Source organism: Myzus persicae, unplaced genomic scaffold, assembly GCF_001856785.1.
Source record: "Myzus persicae strain clone G006 unplaced genomic scaffold, MPER_G0061.0, whole genome shotgun sequence".
Classification (NCBI taxonomy): Eukaryota; Metazoa; Arthropoda; class Insecta; order Hemiptera; family Aphididae; genus Myzus; species Myzus persicae.
In genome coordinates, this window is record NW_019104010.1 from 130,191 (window position 1) to 147,171 (window position 16,981).

General features: G+C 29.0%; 1 protein-coding gene across 1 annotated transcript in view; it reads right to left on the reverse strand.

The window, feature by feature from the left end:
* The window catches only part of LOC111037527 (potassium voltage-gated channel protein Shaw-like), a 65,497-nt gene that overhangs the window by 9,506 nt on the left and 39,010 nt on the right, over nt 1-16,981 (reverse strand). Inside the window, exons 4-7 of the mRNA XM_022320156.1 lie at nt 15,069-15,320; nt 10,821-11,132; nt 10,473-10,682; nt 8,878-9,061 (exon numbers count right to left, since the gene is read on the reverse strand). Of these exons, the coding sequence (XP_022175848.1) occupies nt 8,878-9,061; nt 10,473-10,682; nt 10,821-11,132; nt 15,069-15,320 (958 nt within the window). The remainder of the gene's footprint in view (nt 1-8,877; nt 9,062-10,472; nt 10,683-10,820; nt 11,133-15,068; nt 15,321-16,981) is intronic.

Sequence of the window (16,981 nt, forward strand, 5' to 3'; positions counted from 1 at the left end):
ACACACACACACACACACACACAAACACACACAATAAAAGTGGAATGAATATTCTTATTTCATAACCATGTGAGATTCCAACATTTCAAAATTATTCACAAATTGGAAAAGTCAATATTTTTATTATTAGCCCGTCAAATCTCTAAAACGAAAACATTTTTTAGTGCCTGGTATTTGATCAAAGTCTATAAATAAAATTTTTAATTATCTTAATTCATGATTTCTAACTTAAATGTATTTATGAATAATTGTATGTTTATTACTGATAATTACGCAATGTGCAAAGCAAAAAAGTAAAATTTTGCTTGACAAATCATAATAATGAATTTTCTGTTATTTCAATTGGTATGATAAATTTAATATTGAGCATGATATAAGCAGTCGAACAAAAGTTGTAGGACACGAGTACACGACATTTCATGTATGGCGTTGGCGTGTATCTGGTTTATTGTTTATTAAACAAACTCGTTTTTTGACTCTTCGTGACGAAGTCGACAGTTTAATTTGAAAATTCCTTCTTCCAAATTCGAAGGATGTATTATTATTATAAGGTTTTTTCACCATTTATTTATTTCCGACGAAACGTAGTATAATGTATACACCCATATTCCATAACGTGCAATAAATATTTTCTAGAACGAGTAATAACAGAGCATATTATTATCATATTTCATAAGCATGTATGTATGTATGTATTATTATTACAGTCCTCCGTAGTAGTGACGAGAGACCAAAAAATCATTACCACGAAGAGTACGTTTATGATGGAAACGTGGGGGTAAAATGCGAAATAAAAATACGGTCCAAAGTCTCTAGATCTCGGACGTCTTGTAATAAAAAAATGTAAATAAAAATCGTCGAAATATATTAGTATCATTGACGCCGTTGCGCAGTCTTTTCGTCGTTGGTTTTGACGATAGTGTTATATTTGAATAACGTAATTCGTGAAATTTTTTTCAATGTCACGTGTTCCAATACCGCATTTAAGGAGTATAAAAGAATTTTAGGGATGTTTTGCTTTATCGTTTGCAACGCGCGTTGATCATAGGTGAAGAACCAAGCCCAGTATATATAGAATAGTATTTGAACCACGAAATTAATCTATGGTAGGGGATGGGGTATGAAGATCGTACCATGCCAAATTTATTTTTTTCATTCAAAATAACTACAAGTTCCTTCTGTTGATATTGGATTATTATTCATGCACTTGCTGTAACTGACAAATGTGCTTATTTTCTTAGAACTGATAAACACTTTGTTGTATCTATTTCTCTATATACTAAGAAAAAGTGTATAATAACTGACAATCTGAACTGCTCTTCGCTGTAGCATATTTTGTAAATTATAGACAATTCATATAGGTAATTTTGTAAATTTATAAATGATAATAAAACATTTTGTTTTCAAATACCCTCTGAAGAATCAGAGGTGTAATTAGGGGGTGGATGAGGGAGATGGATTCCCAGAGCCTATATAATATGTATATTATAGAAACCAGATAGATGCCATTCACCGCTGTACTTAAAAATTTAGTATTTCGTGTGTATAAAAATGTCTATGCCCCCCTAAGACGAATTTCTAATTACGCCACTGTGAAGAACAATAAAAATAATATTTATGTATTTAAATCTTATCAACATTCAATAAATGTTAAAAACTATTATGGTGGGGAGGAGGGTGTCAAGGTTACTTTAAGTACACTTATTGTCCCGAGCCTCTCCTTTACAATTTCAGAGTACGCTACTGCCTAAAATATATTATACGGTACGATGTCATATGCACAGCGTATATGTATATTTTAAAGATACAACACGTGTCGTACAAATACGTTTCTTGTATATTTATACAATGCAAGTCAGTGGGATGCGCAATAATAACTTTATTGTATTATTATTCAAGTATCGATGACGCGTGACAGTCAACTGCTTATTATAAATACTTCGAATTCACAAACTTATATAGTACTGAATCGCGTATTCTGCGTAGTCAATATTATATTGGTGGAGCCCATAAAGTGTTGCAAACGTGTGTTGCTTTCAAAGTATAAAATATGCACATGGATTATTCATGAACTGTACAGTATGCAGTTTTGACTGCAATGTTACAGATATTACATAATATCTGTTTTATATTAATTCAGCTCCCATACAAAATATATCACACGGTGTATGATTCATGATCTGAAATTCGAATCACAGTACATTGTTATTATTATTGTCACGGTTTGAGGACCATGGGCACAAATCATAGTAGAGCTAAGGGAGCACCCTTAGTTCTAGAGCTAACGTCACAAATTCCATAATTAAACAGCATCCGTCTGCATAAACATAAACTCATAAATCATAATTTTGTACCAAATAATATTCCTTTTTATATTGTGTTGTCAGTTTACATAATCAAAAATGTATAAAATACATATATATATATGGGTACATCCGGTACAGGATGATTATTTTCACAGTAAGCATTTCCATTGTTTCGGAAAACGAAAATTAGACAAAATTCCACAGCCTGGCCTAACCTAAACCACATCTCTTATTATTTTTATCTTTGTAATATTATACGAGTAAGTACCAACTTTTATTTTTTCGTGGACGTTTTCTGCCTAATAGATTAAGATTATACTGAGTGATTATCTGTTGGTTCAAAATATAAAATTACTGCTCAGTGGATTTTATACTTGTATTTTACATTGGTATTTTCAATATAATTCTCATGTGTTATGAAATATGAACGTTAACAACAATACATACACATTTAATAAATTATTTTTACATTAATGTATACATTATTATATTATTACAAATAAAAATAAAAATATAATCTTCAGCGATGAACCGTTTCGATTTGTCTCGAGGGTATTATGTGAACTATGTCAAAGAGTTTAAATATACCGGCCTTAATATAATGTGCAATGTTGCTAGCCATATAACAATATTATAGAGTGGTTACTTTTGGAGTAACAAGAGCATAATATGCCCAGTGAATACGCAATCTGAATGGTAAATAAGTTTCGAAAAAAAGAAATGTCACAGCTCGTACACTATTTTTCTCAATTTATCGATAAGTATTATAGTACTTGCTCGCTCTGGCTTTCAAAGCGTGTACATTATATAATATATATATATATATACACTAAAAGGCAACTAAAAAAACGGAAAGAGACCGGAAAATCGTCGCCATATTAGAACTTTTAAAATATAAAATACATATTATGATTTACTATATCAATAATTATTACTTATATCGTGACCTCAGAAATCATCATGGAGTTTGTACGTCGTTTATCTCATGGTTTTTATACCAATAATCGGATTTACATAAATGTAGATTAAAATTCATTATTATTTTCTTTTGAGTTTTGACTGGAAAAAGGTAAAACCTTGTGTACTATGTACATGTTATTATAATAAAGTATGTTTTATGATGTAAATTACTAAAATGTGATTTTGAATATTCATATTAGTATGTTGTGTGTGAATTAATAATCAAAAAAGGTGACATTTTATGAATTTATTGTTGACCGTGGTGATCGATATAATATTATGTGTACAATTTATATAATTATTATTATAACAATGTATATAATTTCTATACCATAAAATATTAAATATTGACTGAGTTTTTATTACTGTTTCTTGTAGATAACATGTAAAATATATTGTACGGTTTAATTAAAAATGTAAGGAATATAATAATTTTAAAAGTGGGTATATGTAGTCAGAGTTGTATTAAAATTTATACATATATAATATATATATCCAAACAATTGTGTGTTATTAGTAGGTAATCGATAATTTTGAAAACCACAAATTTTGCCAAAGTGCAGAGAAGGGCATTAACTAGTTTAAAGCTAATTTTTTTTAAACTTTGTATCTTAACTAGTTACTTAATGTGTCTTAACATATTACTTAACATGTCTAATCAACTTGTGAATTTAACTGGTTTAGCTGAAAGTTTAAATAACTTAGCTTTTTCCAGTAGCTTTAAAAAACTAAATTAACTTTTTTTTGACTGAATTAAATTAATACTGTTTTCATTCCTTTTTAAATTTTAACTTATTGAGGTAAATTTTTGATTTGTTTACTATCAATTTCTAACCATATTTATTTTCTGTTCTCTTAACTTAACTTAACTTGAGTTAATTATTTGCATTAACTTGGCCACTTTTGACAATGGATAAAACAACTGTACAACTACAGTATCTACTCTAAACTAAATTATGTTATATGTATAATATTATATCGATGTTTTTCTACATATATTATATACGGAATACATTTTCGTTTTATTATATAATAAAGTCAACAGTAAAAATGGTTTAATGGTGAAAAAAAATAACAAAAATATCACTTTATGTGTTTCGTGTGTGTATTTTACCCTCATTTCGTACACCTTATGGATATGAAAATATAGTAGCGCAGGATTATGTTTCTTAAACAGTTGAATGTGTTTAAAAACCTAATTCACAGGACAAATTTTATTTTAGTAGCATGGCGTATACAAATCAACAAAAATATTTTGGTTAGACGGTTATTAGGTCTGCTATTACGACTCAGATATAAGTTAATTCAAAGTATCTTTTTTCTATTTATTGATAGCAACACTCGTGAGCTCAAAAAGTATTGTAAATATAAATATAAATTAATATAGTAGATATAACTAAAAAGCTAGAACAAATTTTCAAGGAACATAATAGAATAAACTAAAAACAAAGTTACAGTTTTTTCAACTTACGACTATCATAAAAAAAGAAATTGAAGTAAGATAGATTATATGTACAAAAATGTAGAACTCTACTTTTGGGAATAGGGAGAATGAAAGTTCGGTTCTCCAGTTCAATATTAAATACCAAATTATGTGTAGTATTGGCTGAGGGCTCTAAGACCAATATAATTTTATATCATAAGCTTCTCAAATACAAGATTTTTTTATAATTTAATAGTCTATTCTGAGAACATAACACCTTTTACATCTATGGATAGTTATGAGTTTTAATATTTACAAAAATATAATTAAGTATACGCCAAAACTAACTAAAACGGTTAGTGGAAATAACGTATATGCAATTTTTTATTATTAAAAACGAGAAATCCTATCTATGAAGCTTAACTGAATTGTATTAAACAAGTTGAGTGAAATAACTCTTTATGAACAGCAAAAATTGTTTTGAAACTTCCGTAGATATCAAAAGAGCATCTCCACTTTTATAAGATTTCTTATTAAAAAGTTTAAATTGTTCGGATTCGACATTTCAATTGAATAATATAACAACAACGAAATCTGTATTTAAAAACGAGCATGCCGTAAATATAAAATTGGTCCCAAAACTTAATATAATAATCCAATATACATTATTATTTCGATATACAATCAAAAAACAACCCTTTAAGTAGTAAATACAGGCGTATTAATAAGATTTTATTTTTGTGAAAACGAAGTGTGGGCATTGCTAGAAAATTGGATAAATAATCAGCACGATACAGATATGGAAACGCACGCTTGTGAGTATTAGTAGAAATAGAAATAAATTATATTGGTATAGTGAAATAGACAGAAACACAGAATGAGTATAGTGAGTGAGAGAGAGAAAGAGAGAGAGAGAGAGAGATTTACGTACTATACTGACATACTGTGTTTGTTAAATTGTAAATTCATTGAACAGGAATATAATATAATATGTGTTTGATGAAATGAAATATTGTTTCTGAAATAAAACGTCAGATATTTCCAACGATATCTTGAACAGCCCGTTGAGATTTATCAAACCACAGGAATCGTTATTCGATCAAGTGCTACGTGTGTTTAAATGTTTTTCGTTCAAATCGCGGTCGCCAACGACTTATGACTAGATATCATCGTTCGGTCGATCATATATATTGCAAAAATCTTTAAAAATGAGAAACTTCTAGTGACATGGCAAGTGACAGCAAGACGCTTCAACCGCGTTTTATTTTTATCAACGTATACCTACCTCAACAAAAATGGTAGATATGAAATATTCGACATTTTATCTCTGTGATTGAGTTTAAGACATATTATTTGATTGTAAATCTATCGTAATTCCCTCAATAAATATCAACACTACCTGTCAACTGTATGATGCATTGACGTAAATTAAAATGAGCTGGACAATATTATAGTAGGTAACGAACTAAGAGGATGTCAATGTACCGTGAGATTTATAACTTATAAGTATGTAAAGTATTAAAAATTATCATAACTAGTTTTGAAATATCTTTATCAATAAAATTCTATGATGTGATCTGGTGTCTAAATAATATTACCTTTAACTTTGAATAGGTTTATATTAATTCACTCTAATATTAAAGTTAAAAGTACGAAATTAGTTATCTGAACTCAAAGTATCGCACGTGGGCACAAGAGGGAAACCAAATAGTCCTCTGACTATCGTAAGGCTCAGTTTCAAGTATGGTCTTTCAAAATCCATATGTATGTTTTGTAGTATGTACTGGTATTAATAAATTACATTCTAATATGACTTATTTGAATATCTAATAATTTATGAGGAAGGTAAGTAAAATAATAACAACATCTTTAGCAGAACTTTTATAAAAATCATGTATTTTATAATATTTGTTGAATTTGATAACTTTAGTTAGTAGCTTTATAGTGGATGTAAAATAGTGTTCACAAAATCTGAAATTATATTGAATGTATTACTTTTAGATTTAAATATAAAATATTTAGTCAAAATGTGACGAAAATTCAATGTTAATCGATAAGTGAAATTATTAATATGCACGTGGCACTTAACACTGACGATATTGTACTACAGAATATGTTATGATTAGTCAGTATTTATAACTTATAAAGTGACTGCTCCATATCATTGCCATACAAATGAAATACGTAAGGATTCGCATTTAAGTACTATATTAACTGACCAATATTTAGATGGGCTGTACGGATCCTGTTGATCTATTATAATAAAATAATTTTAACTCACAATCATAAAGTCTCTATTGTAAAAATATGAGTGTATACAAAATATAATGTACCTACTTTTTAATTTATTGTATTCCCGGTAACGATACTGCTCCTGTAACCCTCTGGGAATTTCCGGGGATGCCAACCCTATTTCAAACCAAAGATATCTTTACCCCCCAAAAAAACATCGATTCAGGTTTTTATTAAAAAAAATGATTCCGGTGTGTTGCCGATTCCACCGTTTTCCAAAGCTCATTTTCGTTTTGGTTCCAGTCCCAAGTCAAATGGTATAATAAAATAGGTATTAGGGTATAACTGTAATTTTAGAGATCAACTGAATATACTACGACGTACATATTTATTTTTTAGTTCTTTTTACAGCTCTTTTCATTTTTGAGGTTTCCTTATTTTTGTGAATATCAAGACATTTATCAAAATCGTTACTTTTGGCAAACGTTATCTATACGAAAGTCATTGCCGAGTTTTCTGAAACCGTTTTGGCACGTCCTGCCACTAGCATATCAATATCTGCTTTTAAAGTATGTCTTGTCGACCTTCAGCTGGTTGCCAATATTTACCTGAGGCACTTACAGTCATATTGCAAATCCAACTTATTAGTCCAATCACTAATAGCATATAGTAACCACTAACCATTCAGAATAATATTAATTACGTTATGCTGTGCCTATTTCTATTACCTACCGGTTATTTACACCGTAGCAAATATTGGAATGCAAACAAAGCCCGGGTAGGAAAACACGACCCATTCCAATTGAAATCCCTAATTTTAGTACCTTCTCTTGTCAAACTATTTCGTTGGTTCCTGTTAATGTTCTCAAATCTCATTAAGGGCTATTACACGTATATCCATCTTCATTCTTATCTTACTATCTCAGAGTGCATGCATAAAAATGTATTATATTTATACAAATACTATTCAGCTGGTCATAATAATATACCCGCTGTTACCGCTTTACCAAAATCAATTTTGTACAATTGAATTGGTTAATATCAATAATATGGCATTTTATCTGTAGGGTAGTATATTTGAATACCGTTTTTGTTTCAGATCGTTCTCCAAACTATTATGTGAATTTACTATAGTAATATTATAATATTTCAATTGAATGTCTTTTCAGTATAATATTATTATAACAGTCATCATTATATCCGAAATCCAAACGCTCTATTTCGTTTACACTCACAAATAATATCCTATCTAATTGATTGGAGCATTAATTGTGCTACCACCTAAAATACTAATAAATGTGAGACTTAAACAAACACATTGTATTTTATTACTATTGTTGTTTTGTGGATTTTATTACCATGTCTCATTGTCTATATGCATACAAATTAACAATCACCTTAAATTCTAATATGACGTATTTTATTACGACAACATGTATAAATAACTTATAGTAACTAAATAGTCATTTAATTTCTAACGATAAATAGATGAACAATTCAATTTATACAATATGTATACCAATCAGTTAAAAAACTTTTTTTAATTAAGAAGTAAATCTATTAAATCTTGCAATATTCATCAGTTCATCACTTTATCAAAACTTTAAACCACTTGTAATAATAATCATTTGAAAACTCATTGTATAGTAAATTAATAAAACTGTTTTTTTAAATATATTAATCATTTAACATTTCAACAATTCTATTTGGAAATCGATAATCCTATTCTTTGTTTAGATCTTATTCTTGAGAGAAATATTAAATTACTTTTATTACCTTATCAGAAACAATTATAGGAAATATTTATAGAAAGATATCATATTAAACGAAAAAATGGATTAAATGTAGTAGGCAAGTACTTTGTAACCGGAGTGAGATCTGAGTGTTTATTTGTTGTGCACATAATTTGACTCACCGTAATTTATGAGAGAAATAAATAAAAAAATGAAAACTTACCTAATTTTGGAGTTACGAAAGTATCTTTGAGTATCGCTCCAGGGGTAGGAGCGGCGACCATTCTACGATTTCCTATCAACCCAGCAGCACCCATGACACCCGCACAGACAGCGTCACAACGTTTTGGTCGAGGCTGCTCTACAGGGAGTACTCTTCTCCTTTTTTTTGGTAACTTTGAACGGGCCTAATAATATGGACATAAAAAACATTTAAAATGTGATTTTTTAAATGTAATTTACAACACTGTCAACACAAACCATAAATTATTTTTAAAATAAGGTCCACAGGTGTTGATGGATCATTAGATACACACAATATTTTTTCCATTGCTGATTTACTTATTTTTGGGTTTTTTTGAAATGTTATAACACTTATAACTTATAAGTTATGTTTAAAATATATTATTTATAAATATCATGTTTTAAGAGTACATAACATAAAGAAAACTATAAGTGTATTTTCTACAAACATATATAACTATATAAATAATAATTCATAATATATTTTTCACAGTTGTCTATTAAAAATATTAATGAAGAAATTAAAGATTATATTTTGTAATACAATGTACAGACTGTATTATTTTGTATCTATTTGTCCCTTCTTACATCATTTACCAATTTTTTTTCAGTACTTTCAATGATTTAAGGGTGGTTTTGAGGTGCTTTTAATGATTTTAAAAGCATATGAGTTTTAAGAAAAAACATCATCCCTGTGACAATAGAAATAAAGCTTTTCTAACATTCCAGGTATCTGGAAAATATTACCGAGCTCTGAATTGGTCGTATGAAAAGTAAAATATATTAAGGTTTCATCTTTTTTTTAAATAAATACACTTTACCCTGTGGGCTGTGATGTATAATTGGTGTATAATATAATACACATTATGTACTTATATATACATACATACATATATAATATATATACACATACATAAATTATATATTATTAGACTTAAATACTATTTAATAATACATGTGTGTTTGTAATACAAAATGTATTATAAATTATAATGTGGTATAAGTTACCATATTATAGCCCAGAGCTTGGAATCTTTATAGTTCTTGTTTAGATTATCAAAACTTAACTTAATTTTCAGATTCTAATTAGGTACGATTTTTGAAAATTACAGAAAAAAAATTTGGCCTTGTTAGTTGTTTTAATAAATAAATGTGTTTAAAAGTACTTACCTATAATTTTTTTTTTCTTAAACACAAAATATAATATAAGCGGATAAGTGATGAAAATCAAAATACTATGTAATCATCTTGAAAGATGGAAGTCACGGACCACAGCCAACATTATTATATATACATATATTTATAAAAAAACCATAATCATTTTACCGTGGTATTCAATACCAATTTTATATTACGAGTATAATATTTAATTTTCAACTGTACTAAAATTAAGATTTTGGTATAAGGTAATGCATACAACATAATGGTTTTGTTCAAGGTTAGATTCAATCATCTCAGTATTCTTATAATATAGTTAAATTCCCTAGATCATATGCTATCGCATAATTATTAGTGATTAAATCAAAACTATCATTGTTATTATTTCATCATATTTTAATTAAACAGTTTACACACCTGTGTGTGTGAGTAAAACATGGAAAAGTTCGACACGATGACAGGAACAGGTAGCGCGATGGTCAGCACGCCTGCCAACGCACACAGCGCACCGACAAACATTCCCATGTACGTCTTGGGTGCCATGTCACCGTATCCGACCGTGGTCATGGTTACGATCGCCCACCACAATCCTTCTGGTATGCTCTTGAAGTCGTTCTGCGGATTGGCCTGCCGAAGGGGATGAGAGAGGATTAGTGTTGTAGGTATGGAACACGATTATCTACGCGATAACCGTGGTATGAACTTGACTAATATCGTAACAATAACAATATAATTTACGAACAATATGAATCGGTTGACGTTTACCTGCAAACGTTCGGCGTAGTACACCAGGCTGGCGAAAACGACGATGCCCAACACTAAGAAAAAGACGAGCAGAGTCAGCTCCTTGGCAGATGCCTTGAATGTGTGTATGAGTATTTTCAGCCCCGGCGAGTGTCTGGTTAGCTTGAACAACCTCAGGATGCGAATGATCGAAAAAAATTCTAGAATCTCGGTGTTGTCGAAACGGTGGGCCAGAGTGCTCTGCAGCATGGTGTCCGTATAGAAGCTGAGTGTAGCCACGAAATCGATGATGTTGACCGGGGACTTGGCGAAGTGCACGAGATTAGGGGTTACCTGCAGGATAACGAATTACCACAACTTAGTAGGTAAGTGATTTCAAAAACTGTTGATGTATTTATGTCTTTATATTAATGTTTAGCCAAATACATAAATTCTAAAACCATTGATATGGTAGTATGTCATATTTTAACGATCTATGACAGATGGATGTAGAAATTTGGTCTTGGCAGTTTGAAATAAATGTGAGTGTATTAATAATAAATAATTTTAAAAAGTAAACTCAACATCAAACAAATGCTATATATTTATTGTAGTACCCCAAAAATAGGTCCGTATTAAAAACAGTTAAGTATTACATTAGTGTTTTAAATTTTAAATTAGTAGATATGAACTAAAATAAATAAATCACACATCATTAACAAAGACAGAATTATATCGTTGTTAATAAATTTTAAAAATGTACAAATATTCAAATATATAATAAAATCGTTTTTTTAAACTTAAGGCCATTATGTTGTAGTTATGTTAAATAATAAATTTATTATTTATGCTATATACATAACAGTAATATACTTATATGGAGCAGTTAATGTTTAAACAAATATATGGAATTATATTTTAAAAATGACAAAAAGACACTGTTGACTTTTAGTGTGTTTGTGATTTTGTTAGCCTAATCCTATACTCTGCTTGTAAACTGTATAGTAACCACAACCGCCAACTACGTGGAACCCGTTTATTCTATTTATATAATTTCACTTTTAAACATAATAAGATATGTTGTGTGAAACGTGAGGACGAGCTTTTATCAACAAGCTCTATCGTGTGTACTTAGGGATTATTTTCGTATTTTATTTAAGTTTTCAGTGGACGTTGTTTAATAACAAAATTATAAGCCCTCCGAGACTCTAAAAATATAATCTGCATCGTAAAACGGCCAATAAGAAATAAGACTCGTTTAATAAGCCATAAAAATAAACGGATCCTAAACCGAGTCCACAGTGCTTCACAATAGTAGTCATCAACCGCGGTGTCAGCGGATGAGGAATAATATCAAATCTATGAGTGTCCAAATCCTCTAGATGATAGGAGTTTGACCGCTATTATGCAGGACGAACAATTGGTTGAAGGCTGCCATTGGCTTTTTTTTCTGTATTATTTATCGTGACCACAGTCCCACAGTCACGTTGAAATCTAGCCAAAAGCACTATTCCTCGTCTTCAAGGGCTGTTACTGGTTTTGAACTTTATGAATTTACAAAAACTTTATTTCCAAACACATATTTTCACCTCACCATCTTTTCGGTTTCGTTTGGGAAACGTTAATGAAACAGATGACCCTCGAAATTGTATGTGCAGATTGAGCTTTTGTAGTGTCTAGAATATTATCGACTTTCGTATTTGGTTTTTGTGGTTCATGGTGTCAGTTCCAATGCGAGTGTTCCTATACGAGTGTAAAGATGTACATAATATAAGTACTTTACAGAGTGTTTCAGCAACATATTTTAACAACATTGAATTGTATTCATGTCCGAAACAAAAAAAATCCCATAGTATCCCCAAAAATCAATTGCTAATTGATATGAAAAAAATATATATTTAAAAAAAACAAAATATGATAATACTATTATATTATTACAGTATATATAGTATACGTAAAATAATACCAAACAGTCGTATGATAATTTTTATATTGATTCTAAGAAATAAAACATAAATATGAATTTAAAAATATTATTTTATGGGAGTGCCGTTCACAAATTCTATGTATTTTATAATACTTCATTAGCCTATAAAAACGCGAAAATATAATGCATAATATTATTTTATATTATATTATTATATTTATGTTTCAGTTTACTTAATTGATCATTGATCATATAATAATTGGAAAATTAATTTATAATATGTGTTTTGATAAATATTTATTGAACCATGAATTTAATAAGATTTATATTATTAGTTAATAAATAATATTTACTTTTTATTTGTATAAATTAAAATCAATGGTACGATGCATGGATGGTTAAATAAAAATAATAATTTGCAATGTCAACAAAATATGTACATTATTATAGTTTAATTTTAATTAATAAATTATATAAATAAATAAATATATTATAATTAAATATTATATTTTATTAGTAAGTTTATGAAATAATACATAGACTGGTATGATAGCACTATCCCAGAAAATTTAGTCTTTCACTCACGATTTAGAAATCAAAAATTGGAAACTTTAGTGTCGGTAGTTGTATATTTATTATTGTTAACGTACTTATTGTTTTTATTTTACAATGATATTGCTATAAATATCCCTAATTTCATTTATAAATAGTTAAGAGCCAATATTTTAGTGTTGTTTAAGTGTAATTGTGTACTTCAGAATGGGCCACCCTAGTGACTTTTAGAAATTATGTGCATCATTTTCTTTCAAAATATCGATCGAACTAATTTACCGTAATGCACGTTTTCAACTTTAATTTCATTATTTATTATTTTAGACGAAACTGTGAACGTAGCCACAATACTACAATGTGTATATACTATATAATTAATTCAGATATCTACACCCGATATTTTATTCTAAAAGAGGATTACGAATTGTGAAATACGTACATGTTATACTGCATATGCTTAGTAGTAAGTACAGCTGTGCATATATATTACCTACAATATTATATCGAAGCTATTAAGTTAATCCATTAGGTATTGATCACGATATTCATAATTATTTCAGTTATCGGCAGTCTCTATGGCCGTCTGTATTATGGAAGTTTAGCAATAGATAATTAAGCTAAATTCGATTCCAGTGGTTTCGAAATAAACGGAAGTGAAATAATAGTGTACATAACAGTTGATTTGCTGATGGTTTGTCGGGGAAGAGTATAATAATAAAATATGCAGCGCTAGCTAATACTATAGTATTCGTTGTGTTACCGGTAAATATTATTACGATTATTCGTGGGGTGAATTTATTTCATGCAACATTTCCTTGAGTCCCTTGAGGTACCTACTATGCATTAGATACATTGATCGGTTGCTTATATTTTTAACTGATTCATATTTTACGATAAAAGCGGTGAACAGACAATTATTGTTATTGGCTTGGTATTGACATGAGGAAATTAAACGTGAGACCCAAATGAACGACACTATTGCAGTTTCAAAGCTCAAAGTTATCTAAAATCAAGTCCTCTAAAGACTGCGGTTGGCTTTTGATATTAAATCCGCTTTTGTTGAAATTGAGACGTTAGTCCACCGCAGTCTTATTGAAACACTATTATCGCCCACAATTTTAGCGTTTTAAGGATTTGAACCACTTCTGCGAATATGGATCCCAACATCAGCGTTGTAGACGATAGATTCGTACCATGTGATTCAACTATAAACATTGTGTTTATATTGTGTCCATTTTTGCAATCTTGGTGTAGGTAGGAGGTATATTGGTTGTTTTTATTTTTAAACTATTTTTTTTTTTTTTTATTAGCGGTAACCCACGACAACAAAGGCCACTGGGAGTGGGGTGGAGCGGTAGGGAGTTTTTATGTTGGTGGGATTGTAACACGTGTTTGTGTATGTGTGGCAATTGTGTGTACGTGTTGCTAAAATTTGGATGGATATCCAATCCGGGAGCCTAGCAACGTCGGCCGGTGCGTACACTGAGAGCGTTTCCGCAGATTGATAGTACGGCCAAGCCTCAAACTATTTGTTTATTTAAACTGTGTATTATGTTATATTTTCTCTAAGATCACCCAATTATTTACCATACAATATATTTTAAAAGCACATCATTTATGCAGATACACGTCCCTTTTGTAATATCCTTAAACGATTTAGTTTTAGTTTTTAATTTGGTTATAAATAATATGACAATAATATTATTTTGTGTGATAGGTTATTATACTTGCTGTAAATTAGGGTTAGTATTAAAATTACATACTAAAATTGTTTTTTCGTAATGCTTATACTCGTGTATATTAGTACTTACGATAGATCTAGCTAGGAGTTCGAATGTGAACCAAACATTACAAACGAGTTCCACGTAGAAAAAAGCCTCATGAGGATCAGTCCGGTCCTTGCTGAGTACCCATTCCATCGGAGGGTCCTCGCCCGGGGCTGGTGGTCGATCCTTGGGCACTGTCACGTTCCTCAGTGTGGCCACTCGTAAGTCAGGATGAGTTTTCAGCGCAAACGACAGTACGGACACACATATAAAAAACACCGATATGACAGCGACCACCTGTAGAATATAAAAGGAAATAAAATATAAAATATGTAAGTTATAGTAAATTATACAATGTATCATCACATGTATACCCATGTATAATGTGTGATTACAGTTAGTGATTATTAAAAATATTATATGTGTGTAAAAAAGCTTATTTTGTTATTACTTTATTATTAGTGAATCATATATTAATATATTTGAATTTTGAAACAATTTAAATAAGGTAATGGCAAATATTTAATTTTATTTCGTCCAACGGTTTTGATACCGTGAAATAAACTCTTGTTTATAATATTACTTTATAAGATCTTATATTATCTTAACCACGGTAGGTACTTATAATACCTGACATAGTTTCTGTGGAATTACATTTTCAATGTGAAATAAGCATAGATCTTATACCTACTAGTATCAAGGGGATGGAAATACTAAAGTATAATTATTATCAGTTCAGTTTTGCATATTTTAAAGTGTTTTCGTTATTATTTAAACATTTTAAACTAATTTATTTAGGAATAATGTCGTGTTTACAAAATATTGAAAAAAGCCAAATTGATCAAGTATATAATATCTATATAATAATACCTAATACCTACTTAAACATTTTTTTTTTATTTTAATTTTTTAAAAATATTGTTGAAACTTTATTTTACTAATAGTTTCATGGTATTCTCACTATGATAATTGTATTATTGTACTAAGCGCTATGCATATTTTAAATTATTATGTGTTATACATTTTTATTCCTTTTATTTTAATAAACTAATTGAATTATTAGTCTATTCCGTACCTAAAATTAATATTATTATTATTGTTTTAAACATTAACATAAATAATTGGGTACTTAGGTAACTATAAAATAATTTATAACATGAACTTTCGCTGTGGTTTTCTCTATAAAGCCAGCTAATATTAACGCTGCGTTAAAACTTTTTAATTGTATTTATTCATAATATATACAAATTATTATCTTTTAACCTCATGAGATACATTATTATTTGTTTATGATTATTATTATGATGATAGTACAATATCACCGTTTAGACCATCCATCATCGATTACTTTGTCCGCGCACACCGAGGCTAGAAATATCAAGTCACCATTAAATCTCATTTAAAGTGGGTATCGAAAAGAATCTAATTTGTAGATAAATATTTTATATATAACGGAAAATATTTAATAAATAATTATAACGTAGAGTATTTATAAAATAATAACTAAGTATAACAATAAGAGGGTAGATAAATCAAAAAAATTCGAAATTCATAAAATATCTGTTTAATAGATAATTATTATTAGGTACACAATATTTTATTACTTTAACAACATTAGATACTTACGTATACCTACTTGTAAAATAACAAATACAGACACTAACTATAATAATATGTTGTTTTATAATAATATATATAGTATACTCATTAGTTATTTGTCGTCATTATTGCATGGGACATATTACAATCATACCTTTTCAGTTTTCTTAGTTATCACATCAATAATGAAAAAACAATAATAATTTTAAGACAATGTATAATAATATGTAAATTTTGGTTAAAATCAAAGAAGTTAAATTGAAATAGCCCTTTTTAAATTAGATTTTAAAGTCTTGATACATATAAAAAGGTATGAACAGAATTAGGTAAAGTTTAAATTAGTTTTTCTCTCTATAATT